At 33.8% G+C, this 22,674-nt stretch overlaps 1 protein-coding gene across 1 annotated transcript in view; it reads left to right on the top strand.

Annotated features, from left to right (window-relative positions):
- Positions 1-2,734: 2,734 nt before the first annotated feature.
- The window catches only part of LOC143191409 (homeobox protein unc-42), a 37,036-nt gene continuing 17,096 nt past the window's right edge, over positions 2,735-22,674 (top strand). The window contains exons 1-3 of the mRNA XM_076396467.1: positions 2,735-2,900; positions 8,552-8,755; positions 14,388-14,656. Of these exons, the coding sequence (XP_076252582.1) occupies positions 2,852-2,900; positions 8,552-8,755; positions 14,388-14,656 (522 nt within the window). The 5' untranslated portion in view covers positions 2,735-2,851. The remainder of the gene's footprint in view (positions 2,901-8,551; positions 8,756-14,387; positions 14,657-22,674) is intronic.

Raw genomic sequence — 22,674 nt, 5'->3', positions numbered from 1 at the left:
TTGAAAAGAAAATAGTCACCAATATTATTCCGATATAATCAAAAAAGGGTCAATCATAACACTATAAATTATGAATTTCTTCTGTTGGGGCAATTCATCAAAAATTAATTTTGAGTGGATTGAAGTAATTTAAAACCAACCGAATAACGAAGACTGGAAAGCTTTAATCTCAGTACTTTTAATCAGAATTTATTATGATATATTATACAAATATATAACAAAACCTCATGTAACATTTACGCACTGTTTATTTTATTTTATCATAAGCCTGTTTTTATTTAATCCAGAACAAAAACTATTACCATATTTTCTGAAAATCAACACTAACACTAATGTACAAAATTGCATTACGTATGGATAATTTCAAATACTAAGGTTGTGATTTAATTTTGGTGGATTTAAGTAGCACCTGATGTTTCTGCAGCTATATTTTTGACGTGCAAATATCTATAATTATTATTTTTATATTTTAAATGTTTCTTATTTAATCCAAACATCCGAACATTTAATAAAACATATGAATACTATTTTTAACATTCTTTAACAAGTTGTAATTCAGATATATCCGCAAATCACACTCTAGACAACCAAAAAAAAAGTCATTAATGAGTTTATTGTAAATTATGAGAAAATGCCATTGAAGAGACAGACAGACAAACAAAAAGACACGTAACAAAATAAGTTTACAAATATACTTGATTATATGTTTCAAAATCCATGATATTTAGTGCCGTATTTAAAAAACATTGTTCCTCCGACTAATCACTAGTTCATATCGATACCATCAGAGCTGAAAAGGAACCAGAAATTAAAGTGAATCTTGAGTAGACAGAAAGGATATATTGTTTTTCTATTCATACTTATTATAAATCAATAACTTTATAGACATATATGATATAGAATAGAACTGATATTTCATTATATCGAATAAAATATTTACTAAGATTTTGTAAAATCATGTACCATGTTATGTATGATTATTCTTAGAAAATATATGAATAAAGCAATTTTAAAATAATTCATTCACTTTAGCATTTAAATTAGAACAATAAGAAATACATAATATATTTTTTTAATTTAGAAATATATTTTAACGTAATGTACAACATGGGACGAAAGTACCGCTACCATTTTGATTGCCTATAACTTTGTTCAAAGAAAAGGTAAGTAAGTTTGGTTTTCATAAAAAATGTATTTGGTCTTTCCGTTTCTTTTTTCGTTATGATTGAAAAATTATATCGACTAAATGGTCACCGCGATTCGCTATGAAACTTTCGGCCATTATTAAAACATTTTTCGTGATATCCTGCAACATTTGAGGCTGAATTTCTTCAATTTCGTGGCGAATATTGTCTTTAAGATGTTGAATCGTTTGAGGTTCCTTCACATAAACTTTTATTTTATATTAAAACTTTGGGACTTTAAAAAACCCATAAGAAAATGCCTGGTGCTATTAAATCCAGAGATCCGGCTGGCCATGCTAAATCGTCACCTCGCGAAATTAGTTTTCGTGGTAAAACGTCATTCAATAATTGAATTTTTGAATAAACATTGCTCATGCTCTTCCAGCAATGCTCATGAAAGTATTGCTGAAATCACATGTCATATGTGTCATATCTTCAGGCACAAGAAAATTTCGAATTATATCTTGGTAATGTTCAGCAGTAACAATAACTGCAACACCTTGGTTTACCGACCGCTCTGTTTATTGACGTGGCTACTGGGAAGGAAATTGGCTCCATCTCTCGGTATCAATTTAGACGAAACATTTTAAATTACACCAGATAGCCTTACGATTGCATTACTATACTCAACTCGTTGATCGAGATCTCTCTATAGCAATTTTTGGACTAATTGAGTTTTCTGCGAGAACATTTTCAAATCTGTTTGCAAAATTCACCTTAAACTGCGTGCAGAAATGTGTAACTGAAAACCACGTCTACGAATTGATGTTTCTGTAACACTATCGCACAACAGAGCCATGTTTTCAGCGTTACAAGACGTCTGTTGTCTTCCAGAACGAGGCCTGTCTGCTGTCGTGCCGTACTATCGGAAATTCGCGTGTAAACGATAAATTATGGTTTTGTGAGATACTGGAGGATTAAGACATTTTTGACGCAATTTCCGCTAAGTAGCAGTAATGGAAGGATTAAGTTCAATAAATTATTGTTACTATATCTGCGAGTTCTTATGGCGCATATATATCCATAACATAATTTGGACGTCTACCCAACATAATGGTTAAAGCGAAACTGAGCTAAACGTAGCATAACCAAAATGTCGTGCAATCAAAATGGTTGCGGGACTTTTGCCCCATAATCTATTTACAATTATTATTAAATGAAGAATTAAATTTGTCCGTTTAGATATCTGACAATTCCTGTATCCTAAAGCCATATTTATTATTTTGCAGCAAGAAGAATAATGTATCAGGAAATTAAGAGGAACAACTGAAAGGCGCCCCCTTGAAGAGAACAGTGTGATATCGAGGTATACACCCATCGTTAAAAAAATTCGGTGCGGTTTGGTGCTTTGAACTAAAACAAAACAGTGTCCGGACAGATTACTTACGTTTTAATCCAGACGTCCCAAAGCTCAACGGATAATCGGAAAACCACATTTCAACACAATCCCGTCCAATCACTCGATGCGATCAGACACTTTCGTTCCAGTACTGTAAAGCCTCAAGTTGGATTTCAAGGGGGTGTCGTCTTGTTTGGGGGCTCTGGGATCTTCCCCTGGCCCCTCAGTGACATCCAGCGGCGAAGACATCGGCCACCAACAGTTTAATATATTCCCTGCCATCTTCTCCAGGCAGTTGAATTTCAACGCCTGTCCCCAGGGGAAGTCCATGATGGAGGATCTTCGGCCGAACTTGGTGGGAGTAGGCAATCTACTGGGTATGTTTTATTAATTATAAAGTTCTCAAATATCCTTAAAGAAATAATAAAAAACACTTGAAATGAAGGGAATCATAAAATATATTTCATTCGTCAGAAAACCATGGCTACTAAGTCTAACTAATAAGTCATAGAATTTAATTTTTTTCAAATGCAAAGGTTTTTTGTGGAAAGGGGGACTAAAAAAGCTCAACAAATAAATCTAACTGCAATGACTAAATACTTCCATGTAATTTGCTCAGTGTCATCTATTGATGACAATACTAAATATAATTAGGTGTCAACAACTGTTAAACCTAACTATTAAATTCGATGGTTGTAAAATTTCTCAATATAAAATAACAGTTTTCCGTTCTGGAATGTTCGAAAAATTGAATTTTCGACATGCATTTTATTGTTTGATCGGGAAAGAATCAGCCCATCAAACACTTTTAGAAACTTATAGAGACGCGGCTTCGTTATATTACAAGATATCCGTTTTGATTCCAACCATTTAAAAGTTATAATTAGGGTGTCAATGAAAAAGTACGGTCTGGAACACCCAAAATGTTTAAAAACAATGAACTGCTAAGACATGTAATTCAAACTCATAGATAATTTTTTGCACCCAGCTTAACCGTTGATAAATCAACCATTTCCAGATTACTATCAGCTACTTCCTTTTATATATATATATATATATATATATATATATATATATATATATATATATATATATTGCCACAATCTGCCCTATTGCCAATAAGTATTTCTTATGTCTATATTATATATACATGACATGTAGAAAATCACTTCATTAAACAATCTTCTGTATAAAATATTATCTTAATCAGTTAGTCTTATTCTAAAGTTTATATATGTCCAGTAATCAGATCAGGTGGTATTAAACGTTTTAGTCCACGCACTTCACTATCACGTCGCATATTTAGCTGATTAGCGAGTACATTGGGATGCATCGACGCTCTTTCGAAGTACTTCACACAAACACGTTGAATTACACTCGTTATATGTTCTAGAGGAATATCGCGTTGTATCACTTTATTTGAAATATAGTACGCAGCATCAACAATGGCACGCAGCACCTTATTTTGGAACCGTTGAATGGATATATTAGATTTGCCAGCGGTACCCCATAGTTGTATTCCAGATGGCCAAATAGGCTTGAATATAGACTCGTACAGCAATACCTTGTTATCTAATGTTAACTTGGATTTGCGCCCGATGAGCCAATAGATTTGATACAAATTAAGTCCAAGTTGTTTCCATTTAGAGAGTATGTGCTTCTTCCAGGTTAGGCGTCGCTCTAAGTGCATACCAAGATATTTAACATGCTCTGCTTGGGGTAGTAGACGATGATTTATGTTCACTGGTGGACATGTTCTTCTACGCAGGGTAAACGTTATATGCGTGGATTTTGTTTCATTAGCTTTAATGCGCCATGTCTTCAACCATCATTGATCCAGGTGGGTTTGTAGGTTTGTTGATGCTGTAGCTGGATCTTCATGGGATGCTAAGATTGCTGTGTCGTCTGCATATGTTGCCACAGTAGTTACTTTTGTGGTGGGCAGATCGGCCGTATACAGAAGATACAGTACTGGACCCACTAAACTACCTTACGGAACTCCTGAATATATGGGGTTTAATTCGGTATGTTCATCGCCTTGATTTAAAATAAAATGTCTATCAGTGAGATACGACTTTAGTAACTGATAGTCCGGATGAGGGAGAAATTTCTTTAGTTTAACCTGCAAGCCCGTATGCCATACTTTATCAAAAGCCTGAGATATGTCTGGAAAAGAGGCCGAACAATATCTTTTAGCATTTAGGTCAGTGTTTATTTTGTTCACAAGTCTATGCAGTTGTTCTATAGTCCCATGCTTATTGCAAAAGCCAAACTGATGTTCTGGAATAATTTTTCTTTTTTCTATTATATAGTTTAGCTCCTTTATGTATAATTTCTCGAAAACTTTGGAGATTATCGGTAATAAACTTATAGGTCGGTAGGAGGTCACAAATTCTGGTATTTTTCCTGGTTTAAGAATCATTAATATTTTAGCTACTTTCCAGATACTTGGGAAGTAATTAATTCGTAGCATAGCATTAAATATAAATGTTAATAGTTTTATACCCTTTTTGATATTTTTTTAAAATTACCAGTAACTAAATCATAACCAGAAGCTTTTTTAATATTAATCTCTCTCATTATTGTTTGTTTGACTTTTTTTACCATTAATTTCTCGTGCGGCAAGTTCATTTGAAATGGCGAATCTAGAGAGCTAGTAATTTTATTTTCCTCATCTTTGTGTAGCTGAAACTGAAAGGGTTTAAAAACATTTTTTAAGTGTTTTGAGAAAATATCGGCCTTCTCTTTATTGCTTCTAGCCCAATTATTTTCGCTTGTTTTAATAGGTGGGTTATGCTGCTGAGGTCTCTTAACCTTTCTTGTTGCGTTCCACAACGAATAGTCTGTAGCCTCAGTTGATGTCAAATTCTTTAGGTATTCTTGAATGTCTTGGTTTTGTTCAATTTGAATTAGTTCTTTCAGCTCTTTTATTGCCCTATTAAATTTTCTTTTATTCTCTTCAGTCCTTTGCTGTTGCCAATTCCGTCGTAATCTTTTTATATGAGAATGGAAAAATTCAAAGGAAAATAAAAGGTTTCCATACGAATAAGTTAAAATACTCTTTAGAACGGTTTCAACATCGGGGTTTTATTGCTTGACATTGTCACTACTACGATAACCTCAAGCACAACATGTGGACTAATCCAAGATCTAATCCACATCGGTACCAAAACAGAATGTTAATGGCCATAAAGTTATATAGTTGTAACTAAGACCAACACAAAAGTTTTGATGTACCCAGAGTATCCTCTAAATTAGCATATTTTAATACTATTTGCTCAAACCGACGTAACAAAATGTGTCTTGCACACGGTTTGAAATTCTAAAAAAGTATGAAAATGATAGATGACTAGATTGCTGGCAAACCAATATTGTTCTTTCGACACAGCATTACTATATTGCATGGAAGACGGGAAAATATTGTAGAAAATCGAGGCAAATAAATGCTCCCTTAAAGTGGAAATATTCCCATTATTAAAGTACATTTCAAAATACTGTAGAAATAAATATGTTCCTTATTGGGATGATATATCTCGTAAAATACACCGCCTCTCCATAGTTATGAACTGACAACCATAAATTCGATTGTGCCTTAATGTGACCAAAGATTATTTTGAAGGCCTGTTAAAGGATTACTGTTTTACAAAAAAAAAGGGTTAAATATTAATTAAAAGCAATAGCGGTACCCATTATGTGAAAACATAAACATAAATACATTTCTAATACCTCAGAAATGTATGACGATGCCACAAAGACATATTCAAAAACTATTGAGGTTGTGCGGCATATATAAAAGGCTATTTGGACACATTTGAATACAGATATTTAATGTTGGACTCAACAATGATCAATAATTAAAGTGGTTGTTTATGTTCAGTCTTTTTGATTATTGCAACGTTTAAATATTCTGTAAATTTTATTCATGCAATAAGTATTAAAACAATTAGATTCCAGTGGAACGAAGAACGAAGTTTACTACGCTCTTGATGAAAACTTTGTTTGGATCTAATTTCATTTTAATTGTGTCTAAAAATTTAAATATTATGTTCATATATATATTGTGGTACATAATACGCAAAGCTGATATTGTTACCAATTTTCTGCAAACAATTAATGAAAAAATCAAAATTTGAGAAATTTTAAGACCACAAAAAGTAACAAGAAATATCCCTTCGAATGTACTATAATATTAGCCAATTAAAAATCCAGAATTACAATACTCATCACCTATTAATAAAAGATTCGAGCTATTATCTACTTATTATGAGATTTGAAAATTTTTGTGGTATTTTGAGAATTTCGGAAAGTATTCTCGCCACAGACAAATTTCTTTAGAAGCCTTGATGAAGCTTTAACCAACAAAGATCGTCCGTAGCAATAAAGCTCAATTACATTATGATAATTATTATAAGGGAACTCAGTCATTCCCAAACATTGCTACAGCTGAGAGAACATTCTCTAAATTAAAATTAATTATGGATTACTTATGATCTAAAATTAGCCGAAGCGATCAGAAAATATTGTTATGATTTCTATAGAGTCTGACTTTTTAAAGTAGCTAGAAAATGAAAACCTTATTAACAAATTTGCTAAAAGTAAAGTTAGAAAAGTGCAATTTCCATGAGATACGTCCGTCTTTTTCCATCAAATATGTATATTTAAAAAATTGACGATCTAAATATATATTATTTGATCTCTGGTAAATTTTAAACATCATCATATTATTATCTTTTTTAAAATCATGTAAAAAGTTAAAGGGCTTATGAGGACAAACAATTAACGGATTTTAAAATTTAACGTAATCATACCTTTGGCTCAATATAGGCCCACAAAATGCTTTGCGCGTCAATGATCATTATAATATATTTGTAATTACGTGACAGTTTTAACCATTCATCATATTGTCGTGATATAATACCCGATAACTATTTTTGACATTTATCTATATCAATTATCAGGTGCACAACTATGGTTCCGTCTTATTACACTTTTAAATAAAAATTATGTGTATATATGTGTATATTCTAACAGGTAAATTGAAAAATCCTGACACATAGATGGCGCTACTAGAATAAAGAATAAATTCATATGATTTTTACTTAGCTCTAACCCTTAAAAACAGCTGTCGGATCATTAGTTTGTAAAAGAGAGAAAAATAGATAAAAAGGAATTTCGCGTGTTGATAAATATAGTTGAAGCAAAAACTTGGCTTGATGCCGAATATCCGGACATTACCCCATAAAAAACAACCATCAAGGATTGATATGCTAAGTTTCGACGTGGTGAAATGAGCACCGAAAACGGTGAACGCAGTGGACATACGAAAGAAGTTGTTATCGACGAAAACAGTTAAAAAATCCGCAAAATGATTTTGATTGACCGTAAATTGAAATTGAATGAAATAGCAGACACTCAAAGACATCAACTGAACGTGTACATTATGTCATTCACGAATATTTGGGTATGAATAAGCTCTGTGCAGTGGAAGTGGGTGCCGCTTTTGACCAAAAACAACGACGAGTTGATTATTCGCAGCAGTCAAGCTGAGTCTAAGATGATCAAGCGTAATAAACCCGAGTTTTTGCGTCGATATGTGACAAAAGAATGCTCGCTGGGAAGAAATTTTCGTCGAATGAAGAGGTGATCGCCGAGACTGAGGCCTAGTTTAAAGCAAAGGTCAAATTGTACTACAAAAATGGTATCGAAAAGTTGGAGGGTCACTATAATCAGTGTATCACCCTTCAAGAGAATTATATTGAATAAAAAAAACTAATTTTGCCAAAAAAATGTGTTTTACTATGGTAGCTCGGGATTTTTTCAATTGACCTGTTACAACATTACTGTAACAATATTAATAACAATTCTATCAAAATTAATTATTTAATATAATTTATCTGACTCAAACGAAACAATATTCTGATAGAATATTTCACATGCATAGCCAAAGCTTTAAAACTATTACTACACAAATAGTAGTGAAAACTGTGACAATCTGATCTTAACGAGACGTATTTTATGCGTTTTACAGGTGTACAAGGTTTGCTTGATGAACATCATCAGCACTTGTCTTCCTCAGCAGACAAATCGGCGCGAAAATGTAACACCAGCGGCAGTTCGGCTGAAGATTTCAGCGCACTTTACGGTGGTTTACCACACTCTCACGACCACCACGGCAGTCACACGCCTGCTCATACACCTCCGGCAGCAACAAGAACTATAACCGATCATACAGGTAAAGATACTTAACATTTCACAAAATCAATTTTCGAATAAAAATACCTATTATATATAGAATGAAATTAATTATAATCTTTAACATTATTCACATTTTACAAGTATCAGGTAATCTAATCAAAATCCAACTTACAATTTATGTGTTGTTTTAATATAAGAAATTGCATTACTGTTGTTAATAGTAACTTATGTGCACCAAGCCATTGAAATCAATTAACCATATTTTCTTCATGTGATTGAACAAAATAAGCGTCTTCAAGCTAATAATTGAGACAACGAGAGGTACGTGACCTTTGAATATGACCCCGAATAGATTATTCCTCACATGCACAAGTCTTTATCGACAATATGGAAAAAATATAAATATTGTCATGCATTTAAATACAAAAGTCTTTGCTGTGCATCAAGAAAAGTTTCACTTAATTATTGGAAGCACTGCTGGATGGAGCCACATCACAATGTAATCCCAATATTGAAACTGTTTTAACCTAAAATTTGTAAATTCAGTTCATGCTTCGTTCTAAATCGTTCAGAATAAAGGTCGTAATTTTGAATCAACATTCAACTTAGTTCTTACTTTTATGTGTGGGCGATGAAGGGCAACAAATTAACACAAGCTATTAAACCACATCGAGAAGATACAAGGGAAAGAGAGAGATGGACAAGAGGAGAAATTGTGGCAACGTTTGCAAAATCATAAAAAATTGGTCCAGTTGTTCAACATCATTTCCAATAGATTAAAGAATGACATCTACGTTATTATCATTAAACGAAAGTACCATATGGGAAGCACGTAAGAATACAATGGAATATACAATGTACCAACTTTTAATGAAGTTGCAATTACTAGCTAGCGACCCAATTAAACGTTGAAATATACGTATACAAGACAGTCATAGTTCTTACGATGCTTTGCAACATCCATTAATATTTTGAAGAAAAGAAGATGTACAACGTGGCAAAAGTCCCGCTACCATTTTCATTATCTATAACTTTGCTCAAAGAAAAGATTTGTTTATTTGGTCTTTACATTTTTCTTTCGTTATGACTGATAAAGTATATCAGCTAAATGGTGACCGCGATTCACTATGCAACTTTCAGCCCTTTTAAGGCATTTTTCATGACATCCTGCAAAAAAGAGGCTAAATTTCTTCAATTAGATGACGGAGTTGTCTTTAAGATGTTGAATCAATTGGGGCTTATTCACATTAAATTTTGATTTTAAAAAACCCCATAAGAAAAAGTCTGGTGCTGTTAAATCCAGAGATCTGGCTGGTCATGATAAATCGCCACTTCGCGAAATTAGTCTTCGTGGAAAAACGTCCTTCAATAATTGAATTGTTGAATGAGCTTTGTGTGCTATGGCGCCAACTTGCTGAAACCACGCATCATCTAGTCTTTGCTCTTCATCATTTCCATTTCAAGAAAATTTCGAATCATGTCTTGGTACCATTCAGCAGTAATAGTAATTGCAATACCTTGGTCATTTTCAAAAAATAGGGACCATTGATGTTTTCAGCATGAATACCACATAATACAGTTGTTTTCAGTAGATGCAATGATGTTTCATGTATTATTTGAGGATTCTGTGTTCCCCAAAACCGACTGTTCTGTTTATTGAGGTGGCTAATGAGAAGAAAATGGGCTTCATTTCTCATTATCAATTATGACCAAAAATCGTCAATTTCACCAGGCGGCCTTAGGATCGCATTACCGTACTCAACTCGTTGATCAGAATCTCTCGGTAGCAATTTTTTGGGCTAATTGGATTTTGTACGGGAACATTTTCAAGTCAATTTTCAAAATTCTCCTTAAACTGCGTGCAGAAATGTATAACTTGGAACCACGTCTCCGAATTAATGTTTCTGGAGACTCAGCAACAGTATAGCGCACCAGAATTTTCTGCTCGTTTTTGTATCCCACCGAGCATTCTTTTCACATCTGAGGATTGGAAATAGTCGCTAGGAGCCAGATCTGGAGAATACAGTGAATAAGGAAACAATTCGAAGCCCAGTTCATGGATTTTTGACACGATGCATTGTCTTGGTCAAGCAGCACTTTATTTTTCTTCAAATGCGGCCGTTTCCCGGCAATTTCGTCCTTCTAACAGTCCAATAAGGCTACGTAATAGTCGCTGTTGATGGTCCTTCCTTTTGGAACTTGGAGTGGGTTCATCGTGTGCAGTCCACTCGGATGACTGTCAATTGGACTTCAGAGTGAAATGATAGAGCCATGTTTCATGCATTGTTACATATCGACGCAAAAACTCGGGTTTATTACGCTTGATCTTCTTCAAAACACTGCTCCGAATCATCAACTCGTCGTTGCTTTTGGTCAAAAGTGAGCTCGCGCGGCACCCACTTTGCACAAAGTTTTCTCATACCCAAATATGATTGGGTAAATCAAAAATGTTATGATGTACACGTTCAGTGTCACGTTGATCATTGGTTTTCCTTTGGCAGTATCCGGAAACTCGGTATCAAGTCAAGTTTTTGCTTCAACTGTATTTTCCCTTCAAAAATCAATATTTTATCAACATGCAAAATTCCTTTTTGTAATTTTTTTTCACAATAACAAAAGTTGCTTCATTCACAAGCTAATGATCCGACAGCTGTCAAATTTATACACGTATCTTTTGATGGTGAGGGCTAACTAAAAAAAATATATGGATTTCATTCCAGTAGCGCTATATTAATACACAATTTTTAAAATCAACACTTACCCAGCTTGAATTTACAAAAAAAAATCCCCAAAATCTAGAAAAAAACACATTTTTATTTATTATTATCCTTATATAAAGTCTAACCTATATTATGTCTCATAAAGATGATTATCTATCAACTGACAAGGAAATAAACCGAAAATTAGCCGATAATTACAGATAAAACTGGTCAAACATCCTGTCCCCTCTTCTGAGATACACACATGTCGACTTTTGCGCCCTCGCCGATGTACAATATGTGAAATTGAGTGTTAACCACTACGTGGAGACAATGAGCTCTCGCCCAATCATTGTCCTGATACATATGCTTCCATAGTGTGCGGATGTGAAGCGAAGCAAATTGTCACTTCATTAGAACACCCCGTGGACCTCTCGACGCGACATAAGGGTGGGCGGGCAGGTCCTTTTAATAGATAAAAGGGTGGATTTAGAGGATTAGATGCGACTTAGGAGTGTATTCCCCATAAATAATTACATAGAAATACGGATAATAGTCGTAGGAGATTGGTCATTTTAATGCTAGTTTCCGAGAAAACAACGAAATAACTCATTCTATTATCATTCATTGTGTGCAGTATAAACTATATTATTTAGATAATACTTGCAAAAGAAAAATATATGATGACAACTATTATTATTAATTTATTTATGACATCGATATATCATATATCATATATAGAACAGTATAAGTCAAGTACAGGAAATGATATCATTAAAAAATTATACAAACTTTATTTAAAGCTAAATAGTATTTTGATATTTAAATGAAAATAAAAGATCTGTATATTAAAAGAAACACTTACTATAGTCTATTCAATGTTTTTTTGTACATACGTCATCAAGATATTTAATGAATTGCCTGTCGCAAATTGTAAATTCATTTTATATTCAGGCAATATTTTCTTTCTCATTTTATTCTAGTTAAAAAATGACACAATGCTATCTGATTAGTTTGAACGCATAAACGAATGAGCCTGTCAAAGTCATCCGGTTGTTAGACGTATGCAAAATTCTTGAAGGCAACAATGATAAAGGTTATAACTACAGCATAAACTATTGTTGCTGTATAAATAATTCTAGTTTTTATATGTACTATAATGATGAAATGAATTATATTTGATAGCATTTTCGTTCATTTATTTTGTTTAAATTAGAATTTTGTTGTATGTCAAGGCCAAACTGAACTAAAACTCAGAGTTGATGCAGCAACATTACAACATTTTGATATCACAAATTGAGATGACATATGTACAAAATAACTTTGAATAAACTATAGATATTTATAGTTTGTCCAACAAAACAGACAATGGGCGTCATCAAAAATTATGGTGTCATCATGTCACACTTTAAATTAGAATTTTCATGTATCGCTTTTGCCAGTACTAACACTAATGGAATTTTGTAGTCTGATTAGGTTATATGGATGCATCAAACAGTATTCTGTCTTTTTTTAACTAAGGTAATATGAGAATACATGGTTTGATTTATTGATTTCTTGAAATAATGTTGTCATCAAAGTTTATTTCAATATATTAATTACTTAAGTACTGGTATGAGCTGTATTTACTGTTAAATTAGAGAAAAAAATTTTGAGAACAAATATAATCATAGATCATCGGTCGATTTAACTGATAGTCTATTCTTATCAGATTCAGTTTTTAAAATTAAAAATTTATCTTTCAGAATATCTCTGTTCATTTTTCATTAGTTTGTATTTAAATAAAATATTTACGAACGGACATTGTTATAGTAAAGTTTGACTGTTTCTCCATAATATTATAAGCAATAATAAATCATTCTAATATTCAAATCATAACTCAAAAATGTACATCAATAAACTTAACTTACTACTTATTATTGAAAGTTTACAAGATTCAACCGTCACAATGGTTTGCTTAAAAATATATTTCATAAAAATTATCTAAAATCTGCCCAAAAACATATACTGCTGTATCTTCTAAATTCTCCATCAAAGGAATACCTCAAGAATGTTTGCTTTTCCAGCACACAGTCGGTTCCTTTAATAATTAACACATCTAACGTATCTGTTGGTGACAATGCAAAGTTATTCAAACAATTCAATATAAACAATTATTAAATTCAATATTTATAAAATTTACCTACGTAAAATAATAGTTTTTCATTTAATATGATTGAGTAATTCTCAACAAATGCCTTTATAAGTCAAAAATGATCATAATACATGCAAGCACCTTCTACTTCTTTCCACAAATAAATAATAAACATATATTATACTATTACAAAACCAAGATCTTGAAGTACTGAAGAGGTGTCTACAATAATATGAAAAAAAATTGGTAGAAAATTAAATATCATTCGTAATAAAAGTACTAAACAAATAAAATTTATTGTTAATTGATACATACCATGTGTGTCGGTAATTTCTTTCCTTTTTTTTTGCAAAACTGTTGACCACTTAATTTTATACATTTTGCCCATGTCTCATCTTAAACATATAAATCTAAAAGAACAGTTTCTCCTTTTTGACTATCCCATTCATTTATTCTGAAGCTTGTGTTCGGTCTTCATCCAATATCTCCTGCAATTCCAGATCTTCAAACGTTTTTGGAACCATATTGGAATTATCGAAACCATGTTTCGCATGCTCTTGTGGTTAGACCATGCCCACCGTAAATTTCTACCAGAAAACATCACTTTCAGTGAAAAGTTAGATATCTGTAACGCTGTTATTTTTGGCAGAACATAACTTATATAGTTTTAAAGTTAATGTCAGTGGAATAAAATGACTTCCGATCATTGCATAATTATGGCTAGTGAAAACCGTAAAAATAATTACCGGAAAGTAATTACCGACACACATGCTATATTTCCAAACTGCATCCCATCGATTCTTACTAGACTTAAATAGTACGCTGTTATTTTTTAGACGGTGCATTTAAAAAACTTAAGCCCGAACCACAAACGCCTAGTAGCTCGTCGATAGGGGGCGCCGTGTCGCCCGGCGGTCCCTCTCACGCCGGCCACACGCCCACCACGGCCTCATGCCCGACACCGGCCCGCCGAAGACACCGGACCACCTTCACGCAGGAACAATTAGCCGAGCTGGAGGCGGCCTTCGCCAAAAGCCACTATCCCGACATCTACTGTCGCGAAGAACTGGCTAGAAGTACAAAACTCAATGAAGCCCGGATACAGGTCAGTAATAGCAGTACAATAAACATGCTTAGAATGTGAACACAATGGAGAAACGTCTGTTCAAAGATGAGCTATAAGAAAAAGTTAAGTTTAGATTATTTCTTCATTTTGCCATTGAAATTTTCTGTCTTGGAGTTGATACTTTATTTATCAAATAAGTACCTAAATAAAATAATTAAATCGCCGAAAATAATTTTATTTTCAAAAATCCTATTAAAGGCATGTTCTTAGAGGGTTAAGCTTTGAAAATATGAAAAATCAAATTACTATACCAGAAGAACAATTTAATGAATAAAATACCCACTAATTAAATATACGTACATAGCAAAACAAACTCAAACATATAGTATATATAGATCGTTCTATATTTAGCAAATGTTTACATATATCTATATAACTCAATGTCTGGCTATATTTTGGTTAATTTTTAAGACATAATTATTAATAAATTATTTAAGAAACTTTTGGCAATGGTAATCGTAAACTATGAAGTAGATGATCTGTTAAGAACTGTGGTTCATTTAAATGCTTGCGAGCTGTAAACAGTCCACAATGAGCTATAAAGTATGCAGATAGCAATTAAAAATTGTTCATAAAGATGTTTTATAAGCAATTCATAGCTATTATATAACTTTAGGTAGTTAAATTGCTTTGTCACTTGGCTATTATTTACTTAATTCTAATTATTTTGTACTAATTTATTATCAATCAATTCTTAATCAGGTCTCTTAAATATTATGCATATATCTTGGGTGATAAATCAACAATTATTCGAAAATATTTATTAAGATAATTCTTTCATTGCTTTTGAAATATTTTACATATTATATTGCTTTGTTATGTTCCTGCTGTTATTTATTTTATATGATGACCTAACCTTCCTTAAATCCGAAGCAGTCCATGAATCAATTGTCTTTAGATATTTACATGTGATGTAAAATATCCAAAAGAAGGGAAAGCGACTAGCACAAGAATTAACCGCAAATATTATATTTAACCATACCATCATGGCGATTTAATTTCTTGTCAGTTATTAAATAATAGTTATGAGTGACAATTAAAAATTAGATCTACTTCGACAAGCTCAAGAACAAAAAGTGAATAACAAAAACAATTACATGATATCATATAATTGTACTGTCCATAACAAAAGCTGATGGATCATCCTATTCTTTAAAGGCTGATTCTTAAACCAGAGTAAAAACATTTTGTAGTTCATTACTCTATGGTATTCGTACTATTTCTAACATAAAGAACAATATAACGGTTATATATAGCATTGGGAACAATCGACTGGAAACAGTAGAAAATGTCGATAGTCGCAAAACAATCAAAACAGTCGATAATCAAAAAATTAGCGACTGAAAATAGTGATAACTATTTTTTCAAATGCACCGTTCGACTGTTTTTTTTTTTCAATTCGTGATGTCAGACGAAGATGTATGAACCCTTTCCTGTATAAATTATGAGAGAGGAAAGGACGGAGATATTGCTTGGAGCAGTTAATTTTAACTATATGTGATCATATTTTCCAACGGTAGTATAAACGAGACGGAAATGTATATATTCCTTCACATACTAACTTTAAAAAAGGAAAGAAAAAAAAATTATTGAATACTATTAAAATGCAATTTATAATATCATCTTAAACGAACCAGAATTACTGTTGCATTTGAATGTTCTGTAGACCTGTAAAAAGAAATGGAATTTTTCCATGGAATGGAATAATATCCTACAAATGTTTTATCGTATTTTAATATGTTAATTACTATTTTTAATGAATATACTATAATAAATATAGACAATATAATAGAACTTAAATAAATCCTAAAACTAAAGATGTACAATAACCATAAATACTAAATAAAAATTAAACAAATACCTAATCATAGAAAAAAATTAATCCATGACATAATTAAAAATGATAGCACAATAACTACTACAGCTTTTTTAAGTAAAGTAATTGCTTTATTTATTATTGAAGGGAAATATTTTTTAACAAAAATCGAGTAATCGTAGTCGAGTAATTACCTATTATTGCCATAAAAACAGTCAAAAGTATTTTACTATTTATCATTCGCAATTTTAATCTTTTTACTCTATTACATTAACAATCTGGAAAAATATCGTTCCAAAATGCTGCTATATTAATATAAAATATATTACTATTTACAAGCAAACTACAAAAAAAAATCTAAACTGCATATATTACATATAAATCTATATGGACATAAATTGGATACATTTTTGTCAAGATCTCAGCTAGGACGAAAGCCATAACTTTAAAAATCAGTCGAATGAAACTAGTAGAACCAAAAATAGTAACTATGTTGTAACTAGTGAGTCAATGTTCCAATACTACTCTTTTAAAAATTTAATTTTCTAAAATGAATCTCTGGAAGCTCCATTAGACCTCTTCGTAGGTAATCTTTACACCGTTTAAATTCTATATTTCCCAACAATGTATGAAGGGATATATCACTCAAAAAATTTCACATCATTTAGTTTCCTATGGATGCTTTCCAAACAAACAGTTTTCTCTGAAATAATTAAATTAAAATATTTTCATATTAATAACAAATATTAAAGAAAGTTAAGTGTTTTTCTGATAGAGCTAATATCAAGGTTATTTTGATTCGTCACATTGCCCATATTAATATTTAATAGAGCTGTAAGACGCTAAGAATATATCCAATAAAAACCACAGAATCTTAGTATTTAACACTATAAATACTTGTATCTCTAACGCATTTAGTCATCCGGACATTGACAACCGGACTACTTCTGTAGACTGATATGGTTATATGTCTGGATGCATCAGACAGCATTGTATCTTTTTTTAACTGCCATAAAATGACAAGGAAAATATTGTCTCATTTTAAAACGAATGTATAAATTGTGTTACCTATCACTGTCACATTAAATACCTTTAATAACACGATTGCTGATTAACCGTTTCTTTTAATAAAACGTTGGTTAATATAAATAATTCAATGATGTGACCTACACTTGGTTTGGATTAGTTCATATCAAAAAACGTATTCCATATTAAGAAAGTGTAAAAAAGCAAGTAAATAACAGATGTACAAAAATATCAGCGTGCGTTTTAACAAAATTTGAAGTATTTTTTCCTAAAAAATCACATGCATACAATGATGATCATAAAATAATAATATTGTAAAGAAATTCACTTTCCGATTGTTGAACAATTTTTCACTGATGACTTAAAAGGAACTGACTGTGCCGACGCTAAACCCAAGGCATGTGATGGACTCGGTCGTCACCGAAACGACAATGTCTCCTGGGGTACCCCAGGACCGCTTCCCCAACCGATGCCCTGCAGCGTCATCTCCTAACTCAATCAGAGATTTGAACCGAGCCCCTTTTTACCCCCCGCCGCCTCCCTCTCCATCCCTCGTCCACCCTGCGACCCTGCTGCGCGTACGTATCTCCGTAATTGTGCCCTTTACCGTTCTGTTTCTGCTTTGTGCGGCGAAGAGCTGTGGATGAAGCCATCTCGCTGCGAGGCCGACTAGATCTGGCTGTATTATTAGGCGGTCGCGAGCAAACCGACAAATTTTCCGGATTTTTCTCGCCGTTTGCTTTGTATAGACTGATGAATCGAATTACTTATCTTACCATGTTTGCCTTTTACCTTAAATATGTTATTTGTACTTATTGTTAGAGTTGTTGAATAGATAAATGAGTAAAATTGTTAATTATCTTTGCAAAATTTTAATAGTCATTTCCCAAAATACCGATTTTATACTATCTGCGGTTTTGTAGTGTTATGGTGGTTTTTAAGTTTCTCCGGCATATTGTCAGTCATTATTTGATCACGTTTTGTGACCGCTACCGGGACTCTGACTTAACAAGTCAATCGAAAAGTCCCAGGCCTACCATAGTAAAACACATGTTTTGGCAAATGGTAGTTTTTTTTATTCAACTTAATTCCCTTCAAGGATGATACACTGATTATAGCGACCCTCCAACTTTTCTCATATTCCCAGCGAGCATTTTTTTAAGATCTGAGAACAGAAAATAGTAGATGGAGGCCAGATCTGGAGAATACGGTGAATAAGGAAGCAATTCGAAGCCCAATTCATGGATTTTTGCCATCATTTTCACTGACTTGTGACACGGTGTATGGTCTTGGTGAAGCACCACTTCCCTTTTCTTCAAACGAAGCCGTTTTTCGGCGATTTCGTCCTTTAAATGGTCTAATAACGCTATATAATAGTCGCTGTTGATGGTCCTTCCTTTTTCAAGGTAGTCAATGAAAATTATTTCATGCGCATCCCAAAATACAGACGTCATAAACTTGCCAGCCGACTGTTGCATTTCCCCATGCTTTGGAGCGGGTTCATCGTATGCAGTCTACTTGAATGACTGTCGATTGGACTTCGCAGTAAAATGAGAGAGCCATGTTTCATCCATTGTGACATATCGACGCAAAAACGCGGGTTAATTACACTTAATCATCTTCAAACTTGATCAAGCTCCGAATTATCAACTAGTCGTTGTTTTTGGTCAAAAGTGAGCTCGCCCGGCACCCACTTTGCACAGAGCTATCTCATACCCAAATATTCGTGAATAATATGATGTACACGTTCAGTTAATATCTTTAGAGTGTCTGCTATTTCATTCAGTTTAAATTTATGGTCGCTCAAAATCATTTTGCAGATTTTTTTAATGTTTTCATCGGTAACAACCACTTTTGGGCGTCCACTGCGTTCACCATCTTCGGTGCTCATTTCACCATGTATAAACTTAGCATACTAATCCTTGATGGTTGATTTTCCTGGGGCACTGTCCGGAAACTCGGCATCAAGCCAAATTTTTGCTTCAACTATATTTTCCCTTCAAAAAGCAATATTTTATCAACACGCGAAATTCTTTTTATCCATTTTTTTTTCATAATAATAAAAGTTGCTTCACTCAAAATGCTAGAATTCACTAACTAAAAAACATATAGATTTGTAGGAATGTTCGTCTGGTCGGTCGATCGAAATGTATAGCTGTCGATGCGATTGTTTGTCTGAACACTCACTACTATTTTTGGAAGGAATTTGCACGATGACTAAAAACGCTGGTTGAAGAAATACTTGTTTATTTCGTTATTGAATGATACATGTGGTCGACGGGAGAATGGACAAGATATTAGGTTAGGTAGAGGAAGTACGGTAGCGCTGTGGAAGTGGTATTGTTACAAGGGGATAGAGAAAAGAAAAGAGGGCGAGACGTCGTCGTGATGGTCTTTTATAGCCTGGAACTGCATGGCACCAATCCACCGGCGTTACCAACCTTTGAACTTGTAGGTGAATTCGTGGCGGTCGCCACATGACTCCCCTCTTAGTGGAACTGCCGTGGAACATACCTCTATGTGGTGCAGATTCCGGAGTGCACACGCAATCACGCAAACAAACGCCCAAGGACTGCTGATAAGATGGGAATCCCAACTTGAGCGAGGAGTTTCACGGGATCAGCTGCCATCGAAGTTGTAGCAGGATGTCGTTCGTCTTGGGGCGTTTTGATTTGTTTGAGAGTACCTATAAGTGTGGTGCCTTAAGTGTCCCGTTTCGTGATGCAAGGGTGTTCATGTATTGATGTTATGCATGATGGGCTTCTCACTGGGCTGGGATGGAACACTCACTACTATTTTTGGAAGGAATTTGCACGATAACTAAAAACACTGGTTGAACAAGTACTTGTTTATTTCGTTATTAAATGATTCATGTGGTCGACGGGAGAATGGACAGGATATTAGGTTAGTTAGAAGAAGTACGGTAGCGCTGTGGAAGTAGTACTATTACAAGGAGATAGAGAAAAGAAAAGAGAGCGAGAAGTTGTCGTGATGGTCTTTTATAGCCTGGAACTGCATGGCACCAATCCACCGACGTTGCCAACCTTTGAACTTGTTGTAAGTGAATGTGTGGTGGCTTAAAAGGTCGTGGCGGTCGCTACAGATTTAATTCTAGTTAATTAAGTAATTCAAATTAAGTAGTCAAATCAGTTGAACAGAAAATAGTGACTAAATGACAGATTAAAATAGTCGATATTTAAAGGTAAATAATTACTAAATAGTCCATAGTCATCTTCAGTCGATAGTTCCCAACGCCAATAATTATTAATTTATATTAAACTTTTATCCTTTCAAATTCAATGTATTATTAAGGCAATAAAAAATACAAAAGCAAAGCTTCAGTTAATTATTTAATTGTCAAATTTGTCTCTCTCTCCGATAGCTACGCTTGATACACGTCCTCGGACTAGGCCGCTTTCCGTTCCCGCTTTCCGCTGATTTATTTTTCAATCATTATCGTTTCATTATAGCGAAATGCCCCCTCCGCCTCGCCGCTCCTACACAAAAACCCCTAATACCGTTCCGTGGACGTTTTAAGATATGTCTCTCCTTGGGCTCTCTCCCCACGGCGATGCCGACCGCCCCGGACCCCACCGGAGCCGCCCCCTTCAACTAAAACTCCGGCTTATCCCAAAGAGGGACGGCTAACTTCGTTACGTATCCATTTGATGGAATCGAGGGGTCCCGCGCCGCTCTACCCCTCCTACGAATGCGGTCCCCCAACCTCCTCCGACGCCCCCCTCCCCCTGCGAACATCGTACGTCTTCCCGCCGCCATCGCATCTCACGTCCTCGCCCGCCCCAGCGTAAGAAAACGTGCCTGAACTATTTGTCTTTGTCTCCTGGTCGTTTTCTTCGTTTGGCTTTTGTTATATATATTTTTTTGCTCTCGGTCTTCTTCCGTTTTAGTTTTGACGCTGTCTGTTATGGTCTGCAGCTCACTCTTCTTTTTTTGGGCCAAGTTTTATTCGAATTTTTAATGACTAATAACTTAAAAGTTACATAATTTAAATAGATAGTATTATTTTGTATTAAATCGCAGTACCTTGGTAACCAACTTCATGTAATAACCTCATTTTTCAGTATGTGTTATTTTGTCGAAATGTGAACAAAAATATTTTTCAATGCGTTAAAAATGTCTGAATTTATACCGAGTAAATGGCATTTACAGAAAATGTTATTATTTCAGCTTTATGAAGAGCTTATGACTATGAGAAAGCTGTGCTTATGACAATCATACTCCGAATCAATTTTCACATATTAATACTGGTTTCGACAGTTCAAAAGTGGTGATACTGATACCGAAGACAAAAAGTGTTCTGGACAGTCAAAAAATTTGAAAACAAGCATTTGAAAGCACTACTCGGCGATGATCCATGTAAAACACAAAAAAAATTGTTATATTATTGGGTATAACGCAAAAAAAATATTTCCAATCCCTTGAAGAACATGAAAATGACGTGATGTATCAATTGATGACAAAAGACATTGAAAGGCAAAAGACATTGGTCATATGTAAAATACTGTTTTAATAACAAAATCGGAAAGGTTTCTCGGAATGGTGTTGAAAAGTGAACCAATTAAAATAATGAAACGGTAAAAAATGATGAGGACAGTCTGATCATGCATCACGATCAACGGCAAAACCGAATATCCATGGCTCCAAGCTAGAAAGCTGCTAAAACCTAATGAAACTATCAATGAGCATCGCTACAATTGATGCATTACAATGCAACGGTCAACCGTATGTTGTGAAACCGGTGAAAACATTAAAACGGAAAGTGTTGCCCAATCTGCCATATTTTCCAGACCTAGCGCCTTCCTTCTCTTGATTACTATTGTTCCGACATATGAGTCATGAACTGTATGAGCAGCGCTTCACTTCTTATGAAGATACCAAAAAGTTCTCGAGATCTACTATGAATGCACAAACTTTGAATAAAATACATTGTACCGATATTTCACAATAAACCTTCAAATTAAAAAAATCCTTTTAAACTAATTTATAGGTCGGTCTTTTTTCTTTAATATACTTTTACTACACCGAGTAGTGGTAATATCTAGAATGTCGATGGAATTACTTCCAACAGTAAAAATAACACGGTGAACATGAAAATCTGCGAGTAGAGAGAATACGACATCTAACAAGTACGATA

Source organism: Rhynchophorus ferrugineus, unplaced genomic scaffold (assembly GCF_030347505.1).
Source record: "Rhynchophorus ferrugineus isolate W39M unplaced genomic scaffold, kcgeb_rfMv2 rfM2, whole genome shotgun sequence".
Taxonomy (NCBI): Eukaryota; Metazoa; Arthropoda; class Insecta; order Coleoptera; family Curculionidae; genus Rhynchophorus; species Rhynchophorus ferrugineus.
The sequence above is the reverse complement of the archived record's forward strand: the minus strand, read 5'-3'. Positions and strand labels throughout refer to the sequence as shown.